At 45.1% G+C, this 15,680-nt stretch overlaps 1 protein-coding gene across 1 annotated transcript; it reads right to left on the bottom strand.

The window, feature by feature from the left end:
• Positions 1-127: 127 nt before the first annotated feature.
• alkbh1 (alkB homolog 1, histone H2A dioxygenase) lies at positions 128-15,462 on the bottom strand. The gene is made up of 6 exons (XM_068339245.1): positions 15,331-15,462; positions 10,960-11,068; positions 10,470-10,632; positions 9,453-9,543; positions 2,613-2,806; positions 128-752 (listed from the first exon to the last, which is right to left on the bottom strand). The coding sequence occupies exons 1-6, from the start codon at positions 15,457-15,459 to the stop codon at positions 308-310; spliced, it is 1,131 nt and encodes a 376-aa protein (XP_068195346.1). The 5' UTR covers positions 15,460-15,462; the 3' UTR covers positions 128-307.
• Positions 15,463-15,680: the final 218 nt, after the last annotated feature.

The raw sequence follows: 15,680 nt of genomic DNA, 5'->3' as shown, positions 1-15,680 counted from the left end.
TCGGCTTTCCCTTCACGGGTCGCCAATAGCGAATCAGTTGCCTCCATCTTACCCTCTCTTCTGCATCTTCTTCTCTCACACCAACCACCTCCATGTCCTCTTTCACTCACATAAACTTCCTCTATGGTCTCTTTCAGTAAATGGCCTCTTTATTATTTCTCCTGTTATTACAGTAGAGCCTTAAGAATGATCAATGTGATGAATGGAAGAGCACAACTCTAGCTTTGGCTTTTTAAAAATGTGATAAGCAATACAACTGTATTCCAAAGCAGGACTCTGGTCTCAGAGTTGCAGCAGCTGGTCTGCTTCATTGCGTCTCTACAGAATCAGGGTCACTACCACTTCTCTTCCTTTTCCCAATCTCTCCATCTTCTGCTTCGTCACGGTACCCCCCTGACCGGTCAGCACCAGTCCTTTGATGAGAGGAAGGTGGAAATGTTTGGCCAGGTCCCAGCACCTGTCTGACAGTCACATTCACTCTGGAGCTCTGGATGTACCTGAAGCACACCTCCCAGTCGTCCTGGGACACCGGCTCCACCACGGAGCTATCACGTCGAGACAAGGCCAGGCTGCAGCTGTCCATGTCTGAAGACGTGTGACCCTGCGGTGCTGGAAGGATGCGTGGGACAGCGTGGTAAAGGAGGCGGCTCTGCCCTGACATCACCATCATATCCCCGCTGTGCATATACATAGCTGTGGGGGGGTCCTGTCTACAGATGCCTCCAAGGAGAAAGATGGCTGACTGTCCAAAACTAAAAGATACGACAGAGAGGTCAAACAAAAAAAAACATTGTTCAGGCAACAGTGCTACCCTAACCTTTACACACCACCCATGATAGCACAACGTGTTCAGTCTCTGATTTTTTGGGCGTCATTTTGACATCAACAGCAGCAAGAGCCTGCTGGGGGGGGGGGGGGCTATGTGGATGTTTAACGGTTTCTGGAAAGTTCTATCAGTACCTTGCAGTCGGCTGTTGGTGAACTTAGTCTGACAGTCAGCTGGGCAAGTATAAATACAGGTGGGGGTGTCCTAGTTTATACATCACCATAAATTACAATTGTTTTCAGAAATTTACATTTAACAGAAAGTTAAATGTTTTGTTCAGTTTAATTGCTGAGTCTCAGCGCTATAGACTGCGCAACCTTGTTTAGTGGTACTAAAATAATCACCCCTTTGGTTATTGTTTTGAAGACACTGATGGGATGATTTTAATGTCATTCACTTATAGCTTGATTCAGCCCTCATCCTAATCCAACCTGCTGAGGGTAATGTTTGTCACTCTAGAGCTGAACTCAGACAGACAGGAAAAGCAGATGTTTTGGATCAGGGATCCCCAATCCCTGGGCCACGGACCAGTACCGGTGCGTGGGTTATTTGGTATTGGGCCGCACAGAAAGAATAAATAACTTACATTACTTCAGTGTTATTTATTTTGTTGTTTGAAAGATGTTTTTTTTTTTTTAAATTACCCTATTCTGTTACATCTATGTCAGTGGTCCACAACCACCAGGTTGCGACCCAGTACCGGGATGTGGGCATTAGGTACTAGGCGAAACGGAACGTTTGACTTTGTTTTTTTTATTAATTATCCGTCAAAAGATGTTTTACTTTGAAAAGTGACTTTTGTGCGGAATGAGGCAGACGAATGCATGCGTCTGTCCCGCTTTACAAGCCTCGGTCACATGACAGGTTACCAGCCGTTATGTCTAAATTAAGCACCCACAACTGCGCCAGTGTTCTTGATTAAAGTCAAGGCAGATATCGCCCAATAAGTATCGAAAACGCCACTTCCATTTTCAACCTCCTGTCTTTGTGAAGCGGGTTTTTCTGCAGTGACCGTAAAGAAAACCAAACTGCACAGTAAACCAGACGTCCGGAACACACTTGAGGTGTCATTGTCTCCCATTACCCCCTAAATTAGTGGTCCCCAACCACTAATTCTCATTATTGTAATTATTATTATTTGATTGACTTATTCGCCTTTTTATGAGAAATTATCAGTATTTCCCCTATGTTGAATGCACTGATTGTGAGTCACTGTATTTCAAAATAAACATCAGTGGAGTCACTTGAATCGAGTTTTTAATCTAATTACTTCTTACAATTATTTCGTTTACAGAGATGTTGATTATCAATCTATGAAAAAAAGGTTGTGTATTGTCTATTGATGTCTGCATTTTACATAAAACCACTGTGGATGATTTATTAGTAGAATACAGCTATCCTGGCGTCATTAACGATTATTGAGCAAATGAAGGCCGGTCTGTGAAAATGTTGTCTTGGATGAAATCAATCTGTGGTGCAAAAAAGGTTGGAGATTGCCGTTTTGGATGACTGATTTTCTGGTGCATTCCATATTTAAAACATACAAATAATGAGAGCTGCCACATTTTAGAATTTTGTCCAGCAGGTGCAGTTAAGTAGAAAAAAAGAGTTCCTACATTAAACCGCTCAGGTTTATGGATCATCTTGATTTGGGGAAAATATCACAGCCTTTCCAAGTGGGGCTTTGAGAACTCAAAATTGGTTATATGACACCAACTAAATACTCTATGCGCATGGGGAGGGGTGTAATATTTCATGTTGAAGTACCACTCCATTCCTCTATCACCTGAATGACAGTAGTGGACGGCTGTGATCCAGTTCAGATTTATCCACATGGATTCCCAGAGATGAATCCGGTCTGTAGTAGTTGAGGATGCCAGCTTCTGCACTGAAGCCTCGGAATCCACAGGCGGCCGTTACATGGAGGGACAGCTGGTGAAGGTCAGCTGGGAACGGCGTGTGATGGTCAGCAGAGTAAGTCTGTGAAGGAATCAACAACAGTCCTATTTGGGGCAGGAAATTATTTGATGTGATTAGTCAATTGCTCACATGTTTATATCCCTTCGAAAAAGAAAAAAATACCAACAGATATCAACACTTTCGTGTCTTTCAAAGTAAAAGCATAGTCTCTAATCTGTGTCGCTGATGGCCTTTGCTTGAGTGTGGATGCAGGAATGCAGCATCCATGACAGTTGGCTCGGATGATGAACAAATATAAAGCCTGAAGAGGAGCGGAGCAGCACTTGTAACTCCACAAGCGTCAACCTTAGTCATGTTTTGTCAAAATTTTGAGTTAATTACGATTGGAGTTACCCGTACCCTGTTTTTGGATTCCTTTTCTTCTTTGAGGCCTTCTCCCCATTTTTAAAGTTTTTTCCAGGGTCTCACCTCCCTTTGTTTAAGTAGGTAAGCATGCTTGTGCCATTAGAGATCTTATTGCAGGCATGGGAAAACTACAGCCCAGGTTTGTAATCCGGGCCACCTAATTTGTTTGAGCTATATAATTTAATTAAATAAATGCAGTTGTAAGACAGTTTTTACAAAATCTTGCATATGTATGCTTTGCTGCCTGTTCAAGGCCAAGACCATTTACTGTATACCAGTGTACCCTTGTTCCTCGCAGATAATGTGTTAAAGGAACCACACGCGATTAACAATGTCAGCGATAGAGTGACAAACAATTTATCTTATTATTTATGGTAATTTCATACGTTTCTGAACCCTCCCAATACCAATACTAAACCACCTTCTATCTGTATTACCTTTTCCCACACTCTTATAAACTGTTTAAAGCACTTTTGTGTCTCACATACAGTCAGTCAGAGACTCTCAGAATAGAGCGCACTTCTGGATGCCGTCAGCCAATAGAATGCGCATACGGTATCACGTGACTGCCTACCAATAAACCGCGTTGAGGTGAAGTCTAGAGCATTGATGTGCGAATGCCCGAGGGCACACTGTATCATGTTTTTCATACGTTATTTGCATTAGTACAAATACTCCAGCAGGTGCTCTTCTTTGACTTTTCGAGCGCCTTCAACACCATCCAGCCCCGGCTCCTGCAGGATAAACTGACCTCCATGGCTGTGGACCCCTACCTCGCGAGCTGGATCACAGACTACCTAACAGACAGACCCCAGTACATCCGTATGGGGGACTGTTTGTCCCACAGGAGACCGTGCTCTCCCCCATTCTCTTCACCCTCTACACATCTGACTTCAAGCACAACTCAGATACATGCCACATACATAAGTACTCCGATGACACTGCGATTGTGGCATGTATCCGGGAGGGTGATGAGGGGGTATTGGTGATATACAGGGTATTGGTGATATACAGGGTGATATACAGGGTATTGGTGTCTGACTTCGTGGAATGGTGCCAACAGAACCAGCTCCAGCTCAACGTCTCCAAGACGAAGGAGATGGTGCTGGATTTCCGGCGGGCACCTCCCTCTTCACAGCCAGTGATCATCGATGGCAGTGAGGTGGAGGTTGTAGGAAACTATAAGTACCTGGGACTGCAGCTACACAGCAGACTGGGCTGGTCACTCAACTCAGACTGTGTGTACAAGAAGGGGCAGAGCAGGATGTACTTCCTGAGGAGGCTGGCCTCCTTCAACATCTGTCCTAAGCTCCTTCCCATATTCTATCAGTCCGTAGTCTGTGTGCTGTCATACGCCATTGTGTGTTGGGGTGGCGGGGCCAGGAAAAGAGATATGGACCGTCTTAATAGACTCATCCACAGAGCGGGCTCAGTGGTCGGTCTGAGCCTGGACTCTGTGGAGACAAGTCTGGAGAGCAGGACTGTTACAGGATGGACTAGTTAGGCTACGGCCCCACCCTGTGGCCAACGGAAGTACTTGCTGGACTCTGGGATACACATTGAAGTTTGGCCATGCTTGTGTTATTGCTGTTCCTAACCGGCTTCTTCTAATACATTGAATTAAACACAGCCTGGTCTGACTCATCATTACAGCACCTACACATGCAACATGGTGTCAGAAGCCTATGCTGAACCCAAAGAAGTTAACTTGGCACCGTCCGACGCTAAAACGGCGTACGTTTATTTGTTTTGGTGAGGATTATAAATTTAGTTAGCCTGTTAGCATTAGCGTTGCGCTGAAAGGATGCCATCCAACATACCAGCACCGGAGCCCATGAAGATGACGGGGGACGTTCACAGCAACTGCGTGAGCTTTCGGGCAGAATTTGAAGATTATCTACTGGCGAACGGGCTCAGTGAGAAAAACAAGCCGGTGCAGGCTGCAGCACTAAGGAGGCTGATGGGCAACAAGTGCCGTCATGTCTACACACATAACCTGGGGCTCACGGCGGACCAGCAGAAAGATGTCGGTGCTATACAGATAAGCACTGGAGACAGACTTTGCACCTGTGAAGAATGTGATTTTCGAGAGATATGTTTTTGGAAAACTTAAACAAGAGAATGAAGAGCTTATTGACTCATTTGTTACCAAGGCTGAGAGAAAACGCTGCCTCTTGTGAATATGGAGCTATGAAGGATGAACTCATAAGGGACAAACTTGTTCTCGGGATAACTGATGAGGGTGCGAGACGTCGCTTACTGAGGGAAAGGGACCTTAAATTGAATGAGGCTATCAGGATCTGCTGTGCATCCGAGGTCATGGACAGCAACTTAAAAGCCATGTCGCTGGGCAGCTCCGGGCTGGGGGACAGTATTAATGCCACACAAGGACAGCGCTATGGACGGAGATCTGCCAGCAGGCCATCCGAGCCCACCAACGCATCTGCACAGCAGCAGGGCATGAGAGACACCGGTGAGCACAAGTACTGTGGCACATAGCACAAACGGGGGCGAGACCTATGCCCTGCATTTGGCAAATCATGCCGCTCATGTGGCACTGCTAATCATTTCGCGAAACTCTCCACAGTTGAACACGGTGGACGGCCCACTGCCTGAGGAACAAGTGGGCAGCGACCAAGATGAGAGAAACGTGTATGCAGCGGAGAGCGTGGGGTCTGTAAACACTCAAGGGAAGAAATGGTTTGTCAACCTTACACTGTAAAAAGGAATAAAGAGGTGCCTGCTTGACTCCGGAGCCACCTGCAATGTAATGAGCATCAAAGACAAGATGAGACTAGCTCCTACAACGCCCCTTCAGAAGAGTCTCACCAGAATGAAACTCTACAACAGTGAGTGGATGAGATCATTGGGTGTATACAGCACGCAATGTGTTATTAGGGGCCAGACGCACAGGCTGGACTTTGAAATTGTGCACACTGACCAAAGACCCCTGCTTTCGGGAGAGACATGTGAGAGACTTGGTCTCATATGCTTCACCATTCCCAAGGACTTGCACAAGGTGGATCACTGCAGGGGGGGAGACCTGACCAGGGAGCGTCTTGTCAGCACTTACTACGATGTGTTCACCAGTCCCGTTGAGTCCCTGCCCAGTGACGTTCACTTTGAGCTGGACAGCACTGTGGCGCCCGTGCAGTGTGCTCCCAGGAATGTTCCCGTGGCCCTCAAGGCAGCCGTTAAAGCACAGCTTGATCGCTATGAACAGGAAAGGCACTTAACTACAGTGACTCGTCCCTCGGACTGGATCAGCAATCTAGTGATAGTAAAAACACCAGACAAATTGAGACTCTGCATCGACCCGAAGCCTCTCAACCGAGCTCTGAAACGGTCCCATTACATTATGCCCACCTTGGATGACATCCTGTACAAGCTACCCAAAGCGCGCATATTCACCCTGGTGGACGCACGTGATGCGTTTCTGCAATGCCGCTTGGATGAGTAGAGCAGCCTGATGACAACATTCTGGACACCATGGGGTAGAAGACGTTGGCTGAAGCTCCCATTTGGCGTGTCGGTTGCTCTGGATCTGTACCAAAGAAAGTAACATGAACTGCTGGCGGGCCTGAAGGGGATTGAGCCCATAGCCGATGACATCCTCATAGTTGGCTGTGGGGACACGGAGGATGAGGCCAACCGTGACCATGACACAAACCTCATCGTTCTGATGGATCGGTGCAGAGAAGTGAAGCTGAGGCTGGGCCTTAAAAAGCTGCAATTTAGAGCGAAGGAGGTCCGCTTCCATGGCCACATACTATCGGCAGAGGGCCTCAAGGCTGACCCCGACAAGATCAGAGCGGTGAACGTCAGCAGTCAACGTCTGGCACAGATCCGGAAGCACGCAGAGGAGGATGTGTGTCTCCAGACGCTCAAGTCAGTCATGCTGGAGGGATGGCCTGAACACAAAGAGGAGACCCCTGTGGCCATTAGGGACTACTGGGGCATCAGGGATGAGATAAGTGTACAAGATGGAGTGCTCTTCAGGAGCCAGCGAATAATCATCCCCAGAGCTATGCGTCCTGAAATGCTGCGTCGAATCCACTACAACCACGTGGGGCCCGCGACACTCTATACTGGCCAGGTATGCAGGCAGAGGTCAAAGACTGTGCAGCAGTACTCTGTGTGCAATGAATACGCACACGAGCAGCAGAAAGAGACCATGATGTCACACTCACTCCCCACCCGCCCATGGCAGCTGGTTAGCATGGACCTCTACAGTTATGCGGCGCAGGACTTCCTGCTCATCGTCGACTACTACTCGGACTTCTGGGAGATCGATCGTCTCCCTGACCTGTCAGTGGACACCACCATTCGCCGGTGCAAGGCGCAGTTTGCCCGTCATGGGGTCCCTGACAGGGCTATTTCCGATGGTGCCGGACAGTTTTCCGGTGATGAGTTCCGAGCATTTTCAAGGGAGTGGGGTTTCGAGCATGTCATGTCCTCCCCAAGGCATCCGAAGGCCAATGGCAAGACGGAGTCGGCTGTAAAGATTGTGAAGAGTCTCTGCAGGAGTGCAGACCGTGCCAAGGAGGACCCTTGGAAAGCCATTTTGCACTGGAGGAATGCGCCCACTGAGGGCATGCAGAGCAGCCCAGCACAGCGCCTCATGTCACGTAGACTGCGAACCCTTCTCCCTATGGCTGACCAGCTAATGACGCCTTGGGTCATCACAGGGATTACAGACAAGCTTGAGGGTGAAACATCAAGCAGCGAAGCTGACGTATGACAGGTCTGCCAGGGATCTGCTGGAGCTGAATGTCGGCCAGCCCATACGGATGAAGCCGCTTCCAGGAAACAGGACGGGCTGATGGAGGAGAGGAGTGTGTCTGCAGCAGCTGGGCCTCCGGTCCTATCTGGTCGACGTGGAGGGGATAACGTACCAGCGCAATAGGATCAATCTCCGGCCAGCAGAAGCAGTCGCCCACCAGCCATCAGTTCAGATGTACGTGTCCACGGAACAGCCGGCGAGCAGGGTGAGCACTAGAGAGGTCGTCAGCACCAAGGTCGCTGCTTTCTTCTTCCTCGCAGACGGGGAACACACCGAGCCGTGAGTTACAGGCCTGGGCCTTCTCCCGGAGCGGGAGGCTGAAGCCTCCAGACAGACTTTACCTCTAGGCCAAGAGAACTGAGACACACACGCGCACACGTACGCACACACACATACACACACACATGGATGGACTATGCGCACTCATACACTAGGACAGTAAAGTTTGTGGAAAAAAAAAAAAGGTCGATATTTTGTTTGCTATTGCCGAGTTGTTCACTGTGCACTATTGCAATAATGACATTGATTTGTTGAATTTTGGATTTTGGTGATGAGTAATAATTGTTCTGGTCAATGGGGAAGTTGAGTTGCAGTATTGAATTGCATGGACACTTTACTAAAGGGAGATGTTACAGGATGTACTAGTTAGGCTACGGCCCCACCCTGTGGCCAAGTTTGGCCATGCTTGTGTTGTTGCTGTTCCTAACCGGCTTCTTCTAATACATTGAATTAAACACAGCCTGGTCTGACTCATCATTACGGCACCTACACATGCAACAAGGACCATGTCTAAAGTTAAGGCTATCATGAATAACACCAGCCACCCCCTGCACACCACTTTCTCCCAGCAGAGAAGCACCTTCAGCGGCAGACTGCTGTCACACACCGCCTCCTGACGTCCTCCTTCGTGCCCAGTGCCATCAGGAGGTACAATGACTCTCAGCAGGAGCGGGGGGGGAGGTGGCTGTTTAGTGTAGTGCATGTCTTGTGGTATGTCCTGTGATGTCAGTATTTCTTTTTCTCCTGGTGTTTATCCAGTATTTATTCGTTATGTGATGCCTGAGCAGTGGATATGTGCAATTTCCTCTGGGATTAATAAAGTATATATCTATCTATTAAATCTGCTCTATAGCTGGCCTCCCTGTAAAATGTTCTCCCACTCCAGGGTTGTTGGTTCCACTGAGCCATCATTCGATCATTTGTCATACCAACAGTCTGACTTTCAGTGTTTGTTTTTTTCTAGTCAACCCTTTTGCAATGGAAAGTTTGATGAAGCATCTGAGTCCACAAAATATATCCAGAGCTTCACAGCCAACCATCAATTATCTTCCAGGTGGCGGGTAATCCCTTAGCTGAGACGTCTGAATGTAGGGAGGTGCGATCACTTTATAGTTTGACATTAGAGCATTTAATCTTAGGTTAGAGGATTCACATCCTCAGAAGATCACATGTCTGAATCTCCTTCTTACACAATGTGAGCTTCCATTGTTCTGTAACATGGTCAGGTATGATGCTTGCCTTGGTGTCCCAGTTATAATGGTAGCCCAGCGTGACCCAGCGCAGCCGCTCTAGGAGAGTGCTGGGTCGTCTTTTTCCAGACGACGGTAACCTGTGAAGGGATCAAATTCTTATCATTTTCACAGAGACAATCTGTTGAAAATCAATAGACTGTCAGTTTGTATGAAATTGTTCTAACATTTACCATGGACAGGTTGAAGGAATATCATAGTAGAACAAAAAAAAATTTCTTATTAGAGACATTCTTCTTTATTGATAAAATGTAATGATAAATTACCCACAATGCACAATGAGCAGCAGATTAATGTCTGCTACAGAAGCTACAGTTAAAGAAGCTAAATTTAGTAACTTGAAAAGGATTCATACACAGTAAAAAAGTCTGATAGTCTCACGAGTAATGAGTTCCCTTTGAATATAGCCTCATAACTTCTTTGTAATGTGCAAATTACAGTATTTGTGTATTAAAATCTGTTTAAAGCTTGTTGCACCGTTCAGAAGTGCTATGAGTACACATTCAAAGAAATTGGATCACAATGGGACACATCTTAATTTTGACCATTCAAACCTCAGTCAAAGATCATCTGAAGGGCCGCTTACTTAGTTGATACCATCTGAAGCAAAGACCAGGTTAAAAAAACTTCATCTGTTGTCCATGACAATTCCCATTAAAAAAATCTGCTCATTTATTTGTGAGCTGTTGAGTCTGTTGGAAACTCTTTTTATGTGAAACACAATTTGTCCATTAATCCCTGTGATTCACGTGTTTTGTTTTGTTTGATTTTTGCATATAGGTTGGAGGAACTGTACTTTTCATTCCTTTGAGTACAACTGTGGTGATCCAGACAATATCCTGCAAAATATGCACTTGTGGAGGGTGATCTTCCTTCGTGCTAATCACAGGCATAATTGCATGCTTAACACAGGTATGCTCTCTGATAACCATTATTCCAGCTTCACTAAAATGCTTTAAGCATGAAACCACAGCTTAGGAGTCGGTCATTGTAATGACTAGCATACCTGAGGTCATGTGCGCTCTTGCCCCAGATGTCCTGAGTGTCATATGGAGACATGTGCATGTCCAGGTTGCAGACATTTGGCTTTTGGGGGTAGGTCTTCAGGCATTGTCTGACCCAAAACGCTTGGGAGCCCAGCACGAATGGGTTGGAGATGAAGATGAATCCTAAACAGCAGCAATCACTCATTCAATTGATCAATTAGTAAAGAGATCGCCTCACTAGAACTCTGTGATAGGGAAATAGAAATAATCTATAGCGACATAAATAAGGTTTACTGAAATGACAACCAAAAAGAAAAACTTAGAGAAATAGGAGAAATGAACTGCCTGTGCTGAAAACTCACTGAAAATGCTCATTATTATATTCTTTGGCCTGATGGAAAAGCATCTCCATGACACTCAATAATGTGTTCATTTCTTTTGTCATCTATTTGTATTATGGTCACGTCAGGTTTTTCTCTCCATATAAAGTCCTTTCGGCGTCTCATGTACCTGGGTAGCCCTGCAGCCCAAAGGCTCTCCAGTCTCTCACGGGCTGTAGCCCAACCGTCGCAGCCTGTGCATCATTAACTGCAGCAAAGTCCAGTTTCATTGGAACCATCTATCGGCACACAAACACACACAGAGAGAGAGAGAGAGAGAGAAAGTTAGTTCTGTTAAAAGCCTTGATATAAATATTCAGTCTATGCACATCGTTTTCTCCATCAAGCCCAGCATTGGAATCTCTTTAATCTATAGCAAAAGAAAAATTTTCTTCTCCTTTCGGCTTTTACCTTCAGGGGTCGCCACAGCAAATCAGTTGCCTCCATTTGACCCTATCTTCTGCATCCTCTTCTCTCACACCATCTACCTTCATGTCCTCTTTCACTACATCCATAAACCTCCTCTTTGGTCTTCCTCCAGGCCTCCTGCCTGGCAGTTTAAAACTCAGCATCCTTCTACCAATATATTCACTATCTCTCCTCTGCATCTCAGTCTGGGCTCTCTGACTTAATCTCCAAAACCTCTAACATGTGCTATCCCTCTGATGTACTCATTCCTGATCCTATTCATCCTGGTCACTCCCGAAGAGAACTTCCACATCTTCATCTCTGCTACCTGCAACTCTGTCTCCTGCATTTCCTCAGTGACACTGTCTTTAGGCCAAAGAACATCGCTGGTTTCACCACAGTACACCTTTCCTTTCATTTTAGCTGAAACTCTTGTATCACACCTGACACTTTTCTACACCCATTCCATCCTGCTTGTACACGTTTCTTCACCTCTTTTCCACTGTTGACACTAAGTATTTAAAATCCATAAACATCATAGTCCATGGAGATTCCTGTCAACCTCGTCTGTCAGCCTGTCTATCACCATAGCGAACAAGAAGGGGTTTCCACCATTTTGTCCTCTGCTCTGCTTTTGCCCTCTTAATCTTCCTCACCACTAGAGTCATCCTACACACAACCATCCTATGCTGTTGGGCTGGACTTGCCTACCCCTACTTTGCGATCACTGATATCCTTCAGATTACACCAAATATAAAAGATGTAGTCTACCTGTGTGCCCCTACCTCCACTCTCATCGGTCAACCTATGTTCCTGTATCTTCTGGAAGAAAGTATTATAACCATTTCCATCCTTTTTGCAAAGTCAACCACCATCTGTCCTTCTGCATTCATCTCCTGAATGCCAAACCTGCCCATCACCTCCTCATCACCTCTGTTTCTTGCACTAACATTGAAGTCTGCACTAATGACAACTCTCTCACTTCTAGGTATGCTCTGCATCACTGCATCAAAGTCCAACCAGAATTTCTCCTTCTCCTACAGCTCACATCCTACCTGTGGAGCATACACACTAACAACATTGAACATCTTCGAACATCTTCGATTTTTAGCTTCAGACTCATCACTCTATCTGACACTCTTTTTCAGGGCTTTGAACCGGGTCATGGAAAGAAAATGAAAACCGTAAACTTTTGATATTTTGGCAGGAATGAAAATGAAACCGAAAACTTTATATTTTTTAATGTTCTGGAATAGAATCGGAACAGAAAATTATTGTAAACCGGTTAATACCAGGTTTTTTTTTCGTTCTTGAAAAAAATATTTGACCTCATGTTTCACTTCCTGTCCTTTATTGGACGTGGGATGAGAGCGGAGAGAAGTAGCGGCTATCAGCAGCAGTTAGGAAAAGGGCAGTCTCCCAGTCACAATTTATTCATAACAGGTAAACACTGCAGTATGGCAATCTTAAAAATGTATGATTTAGACATTAACTCACTGGCTGCAGTCATTTTCAGTGCAGTGTGTTCCCGTACTGCCAGTGTTTTGTAGCAATACTGAGCTTTGGGAGAAGTACAATGAAGATCTGTTGTTCAGCAATAAATGACATGGTGGAAATTATTCTTGTCTTATTTCACGTAGTGTCTAAGTAGGAGGCATAAGCCTTAACTACAGTGATATAACTGTTATAAAGCAGTGGTGTAGTGCAGTGGTAGTTTTTACTGTAGGGTAGGGATATATCTATAATTATAGTCTACATTATATAAACTAATTGCTTTAGTTGCCAATTTAAAAGTCCTTAAGTTACCGTATTTTGCGCACCATTTGGCTCATTGTATAAAGAGGCGCAGTCTAAATAACGGAGTTTATTTCTGTACTTTCACCGGACACACGGCGCACATTATTGTTCAGTACGTGCTAGCTAATGGAAACAAAAAGCTGACTGTGATTGAACTGTGTTGTACTACGTATTTAAATTTAAAAAAATACACCGACATTTTTTTAAAAATATGTTATTATTTCTTTCTTTTTTGATAAATCTGTGCTAAATCCTTCGAAGTCCTCATCTTTGGTCTGTATAGCTCGGCAATTTCACTATCGCTTTTCCGGTTGTCTGTCCGGTAATGATGCCTGCTTTGGCGAAACATGGGACAAAAGTCGAAGCAGACACGTTAGTCCAGGATCCACAATCCACCACATATTGTGGGGGTGTAACTCGCTCGGCCCTGCCTCCAGTCCTGGTGAACGTGCGTTCACGTCTCTCATCCATCGCTCCACGACGCACGCAGCTTAACTTTAAAGGCTCTGTTTACACCGATGTCCAGCGGTTGGAGCTCTTTCGTTAATCCTCCAGGATGAAGACAAGCTCCGAATTCAGCCGCTTGACGTGGTTTTTGACAGAAGCGGTGGTGTGGGCGTGCAAGGAGTCACAGATCAAGAGAGATAGCGAAGCATGGAAAAAGCCCCCCAGTCTCTTTACGTGAACCGGAACAACCGGAACTGATAGCCTGGAGTTTACATGTTGTGTCATGAGCTTGTCTCTTCGCTGACGTCATTTTCGGGGGTCTTTAGCCAAACAAACGTGGTTAACAGCATACCTGTGGTACAGTATCGGGATATACCCTATACCGGTACCTACCGGAGGTGTGCCGGACATAGCCTCGCGTCATGTTCTCTAATTGGTCCATTGCTGCCGGCGTACGTAGTGACGTAATACGTCCTATGTCGGCGGACAATGGCCGAGCTGGCGGATTGCTGACTAAAATCACACATTTTTACAGATTTTGGAACTCAGTGTACACATAAGACACTTAATGTTAAAAGGCGGAGCATTGATTTTTGAGAAATTTTAAGGCTTTTAAGCGCGTCTTATGGTGCACAAAATACGGCACCTATATATGTATATTTACAAGGAACTTTATTAACCGGTTCAGGAACTTTATTTTTTGTTCTAACCAATTCAGGAACGTCAGTTTATGGGTGGAACGCAAAACTGAAAAAATTTGTAATTCCATTTCTGTTCAGAACGAACTGATTGGCAAAACATTCTGGTTCAAAGCCCTGCTCTTTTTAACTCCAGGACATTCCTAACAAACTCCTCCTTCAAGATAACTCTTACTCTATTTCTTTTCCTATCTACACCATGATAGAACAACTTGAACTCTGCTCCTAAACTTCTAACCGTACTACCTTTCCACCTGGTCGCCTGGAAACACAAGTATGTCTACCCCCATCCTCTGCATCATGTCAACCAACTCCCTACCTTTTCCTGTCATAGTTCCAACATTCAACGTCCCTACTCTCAGTCCTATACCCTTGGCAATCCTTTTCTCTCTCTTCCTACGAACACTCTTTCCTCCTCTCCTTTTTTGACGATCAGTATTCCAATTTCCACCGATGCCCTGTAGGTGAACAGCACTGATGGCGGTCATTGTTAACCTGGGCTTCGACCAATCCGATATACAAGTCATAGATTTCATTTCATTCATGTTTGATTTGGCAAAAGTTCTACATCGGATGCCCTTTCTGACACAACCCTCTGTATTTATCCATTTATACAGTCTATATCAAAAGAAAAATAATTCACAAAAACATGCTGCATGAAGGTTGTTAACTGATGCACCCGTCTGACGTACTTTGTTCAACAAATAAAATTGTTTTTAATGCTTGAAGTGCGTCCATGAATGGAGACACACACAGTGGCCTTAGGTTCGGTGACTCTGTCAGCTCGGCTATGTCATCGTCTCGCTGCATTGCTTCCTTCTCTGCTCTCAGCTTGGCTGGAGGGGTTCGAGTAAGAAAACACTGAGCATCATATCCAGAGCCGTGTCAGATGTCAAGTCATTGCTGCTGGATGCTAACTGCATTGATCATTAACTACATCATTTTAATAATAAAAGCTGCTGACATGTCGGACGCTGTACGCATAACAAACTCACAGATCATGATCATTTGATAAATTGTGTATTTTTCCATCACTGGCAAAATCATCTAGGTGTCTTGTGTTTGTGGTTGTTTGTATGTGATTTCCGATTTCGTTACCATTCATTCTCCCCACGTGTTCCTTGTATTATTATTCTTTGTATTTCTCTCACCTTTCCACTCGGTAGACCATTAGAGAAGTCGAGGACATTGCTAAAATCTGGCGGGGGGTTTCTTCTTTTGTAAAACTTGAATATTTTTCTGAAGGCATCTTCCCCACTCTCCGCTAAGGAGGCTGCCATTCTGGCTATGACGTCATCGACCTTTCAACTCGAGTTCAACCCGTTATTTTTATTAGAATTATTGTTATTAGTTATTTCTTTATAATCGTAGAAAAATCATAATCTACTTAATGAAAATAAATTAAGGTATTGTAAGTTTAAACAATTGACGTGAAGATTAGTTTAGCTGTAATTCTTCCATATAGCGTTTCCTCTCTTCTGACGTCAGTTCCGTTATAGGT

This window comes from Antennarius striatus, chromosome 17 (genome assembly GCF_040054535.1).
Source record: "Antennarius striatus isolate MH-2024 chromosome 17, ASM4005453v1, whole genome shotgun sequence".
Taxonomy (NCBI): domain Eukaryota; kingdom Metazoa; phylum Chordata; class Actinopteri; order Lophiiformes; family Antennariidae; genus Antennarius; species Antennarius striatus.
Note: the sequence above shows the minus strand (reverse complement) of the source record. Positions and strands in the feature narration are given on the sequence as shown.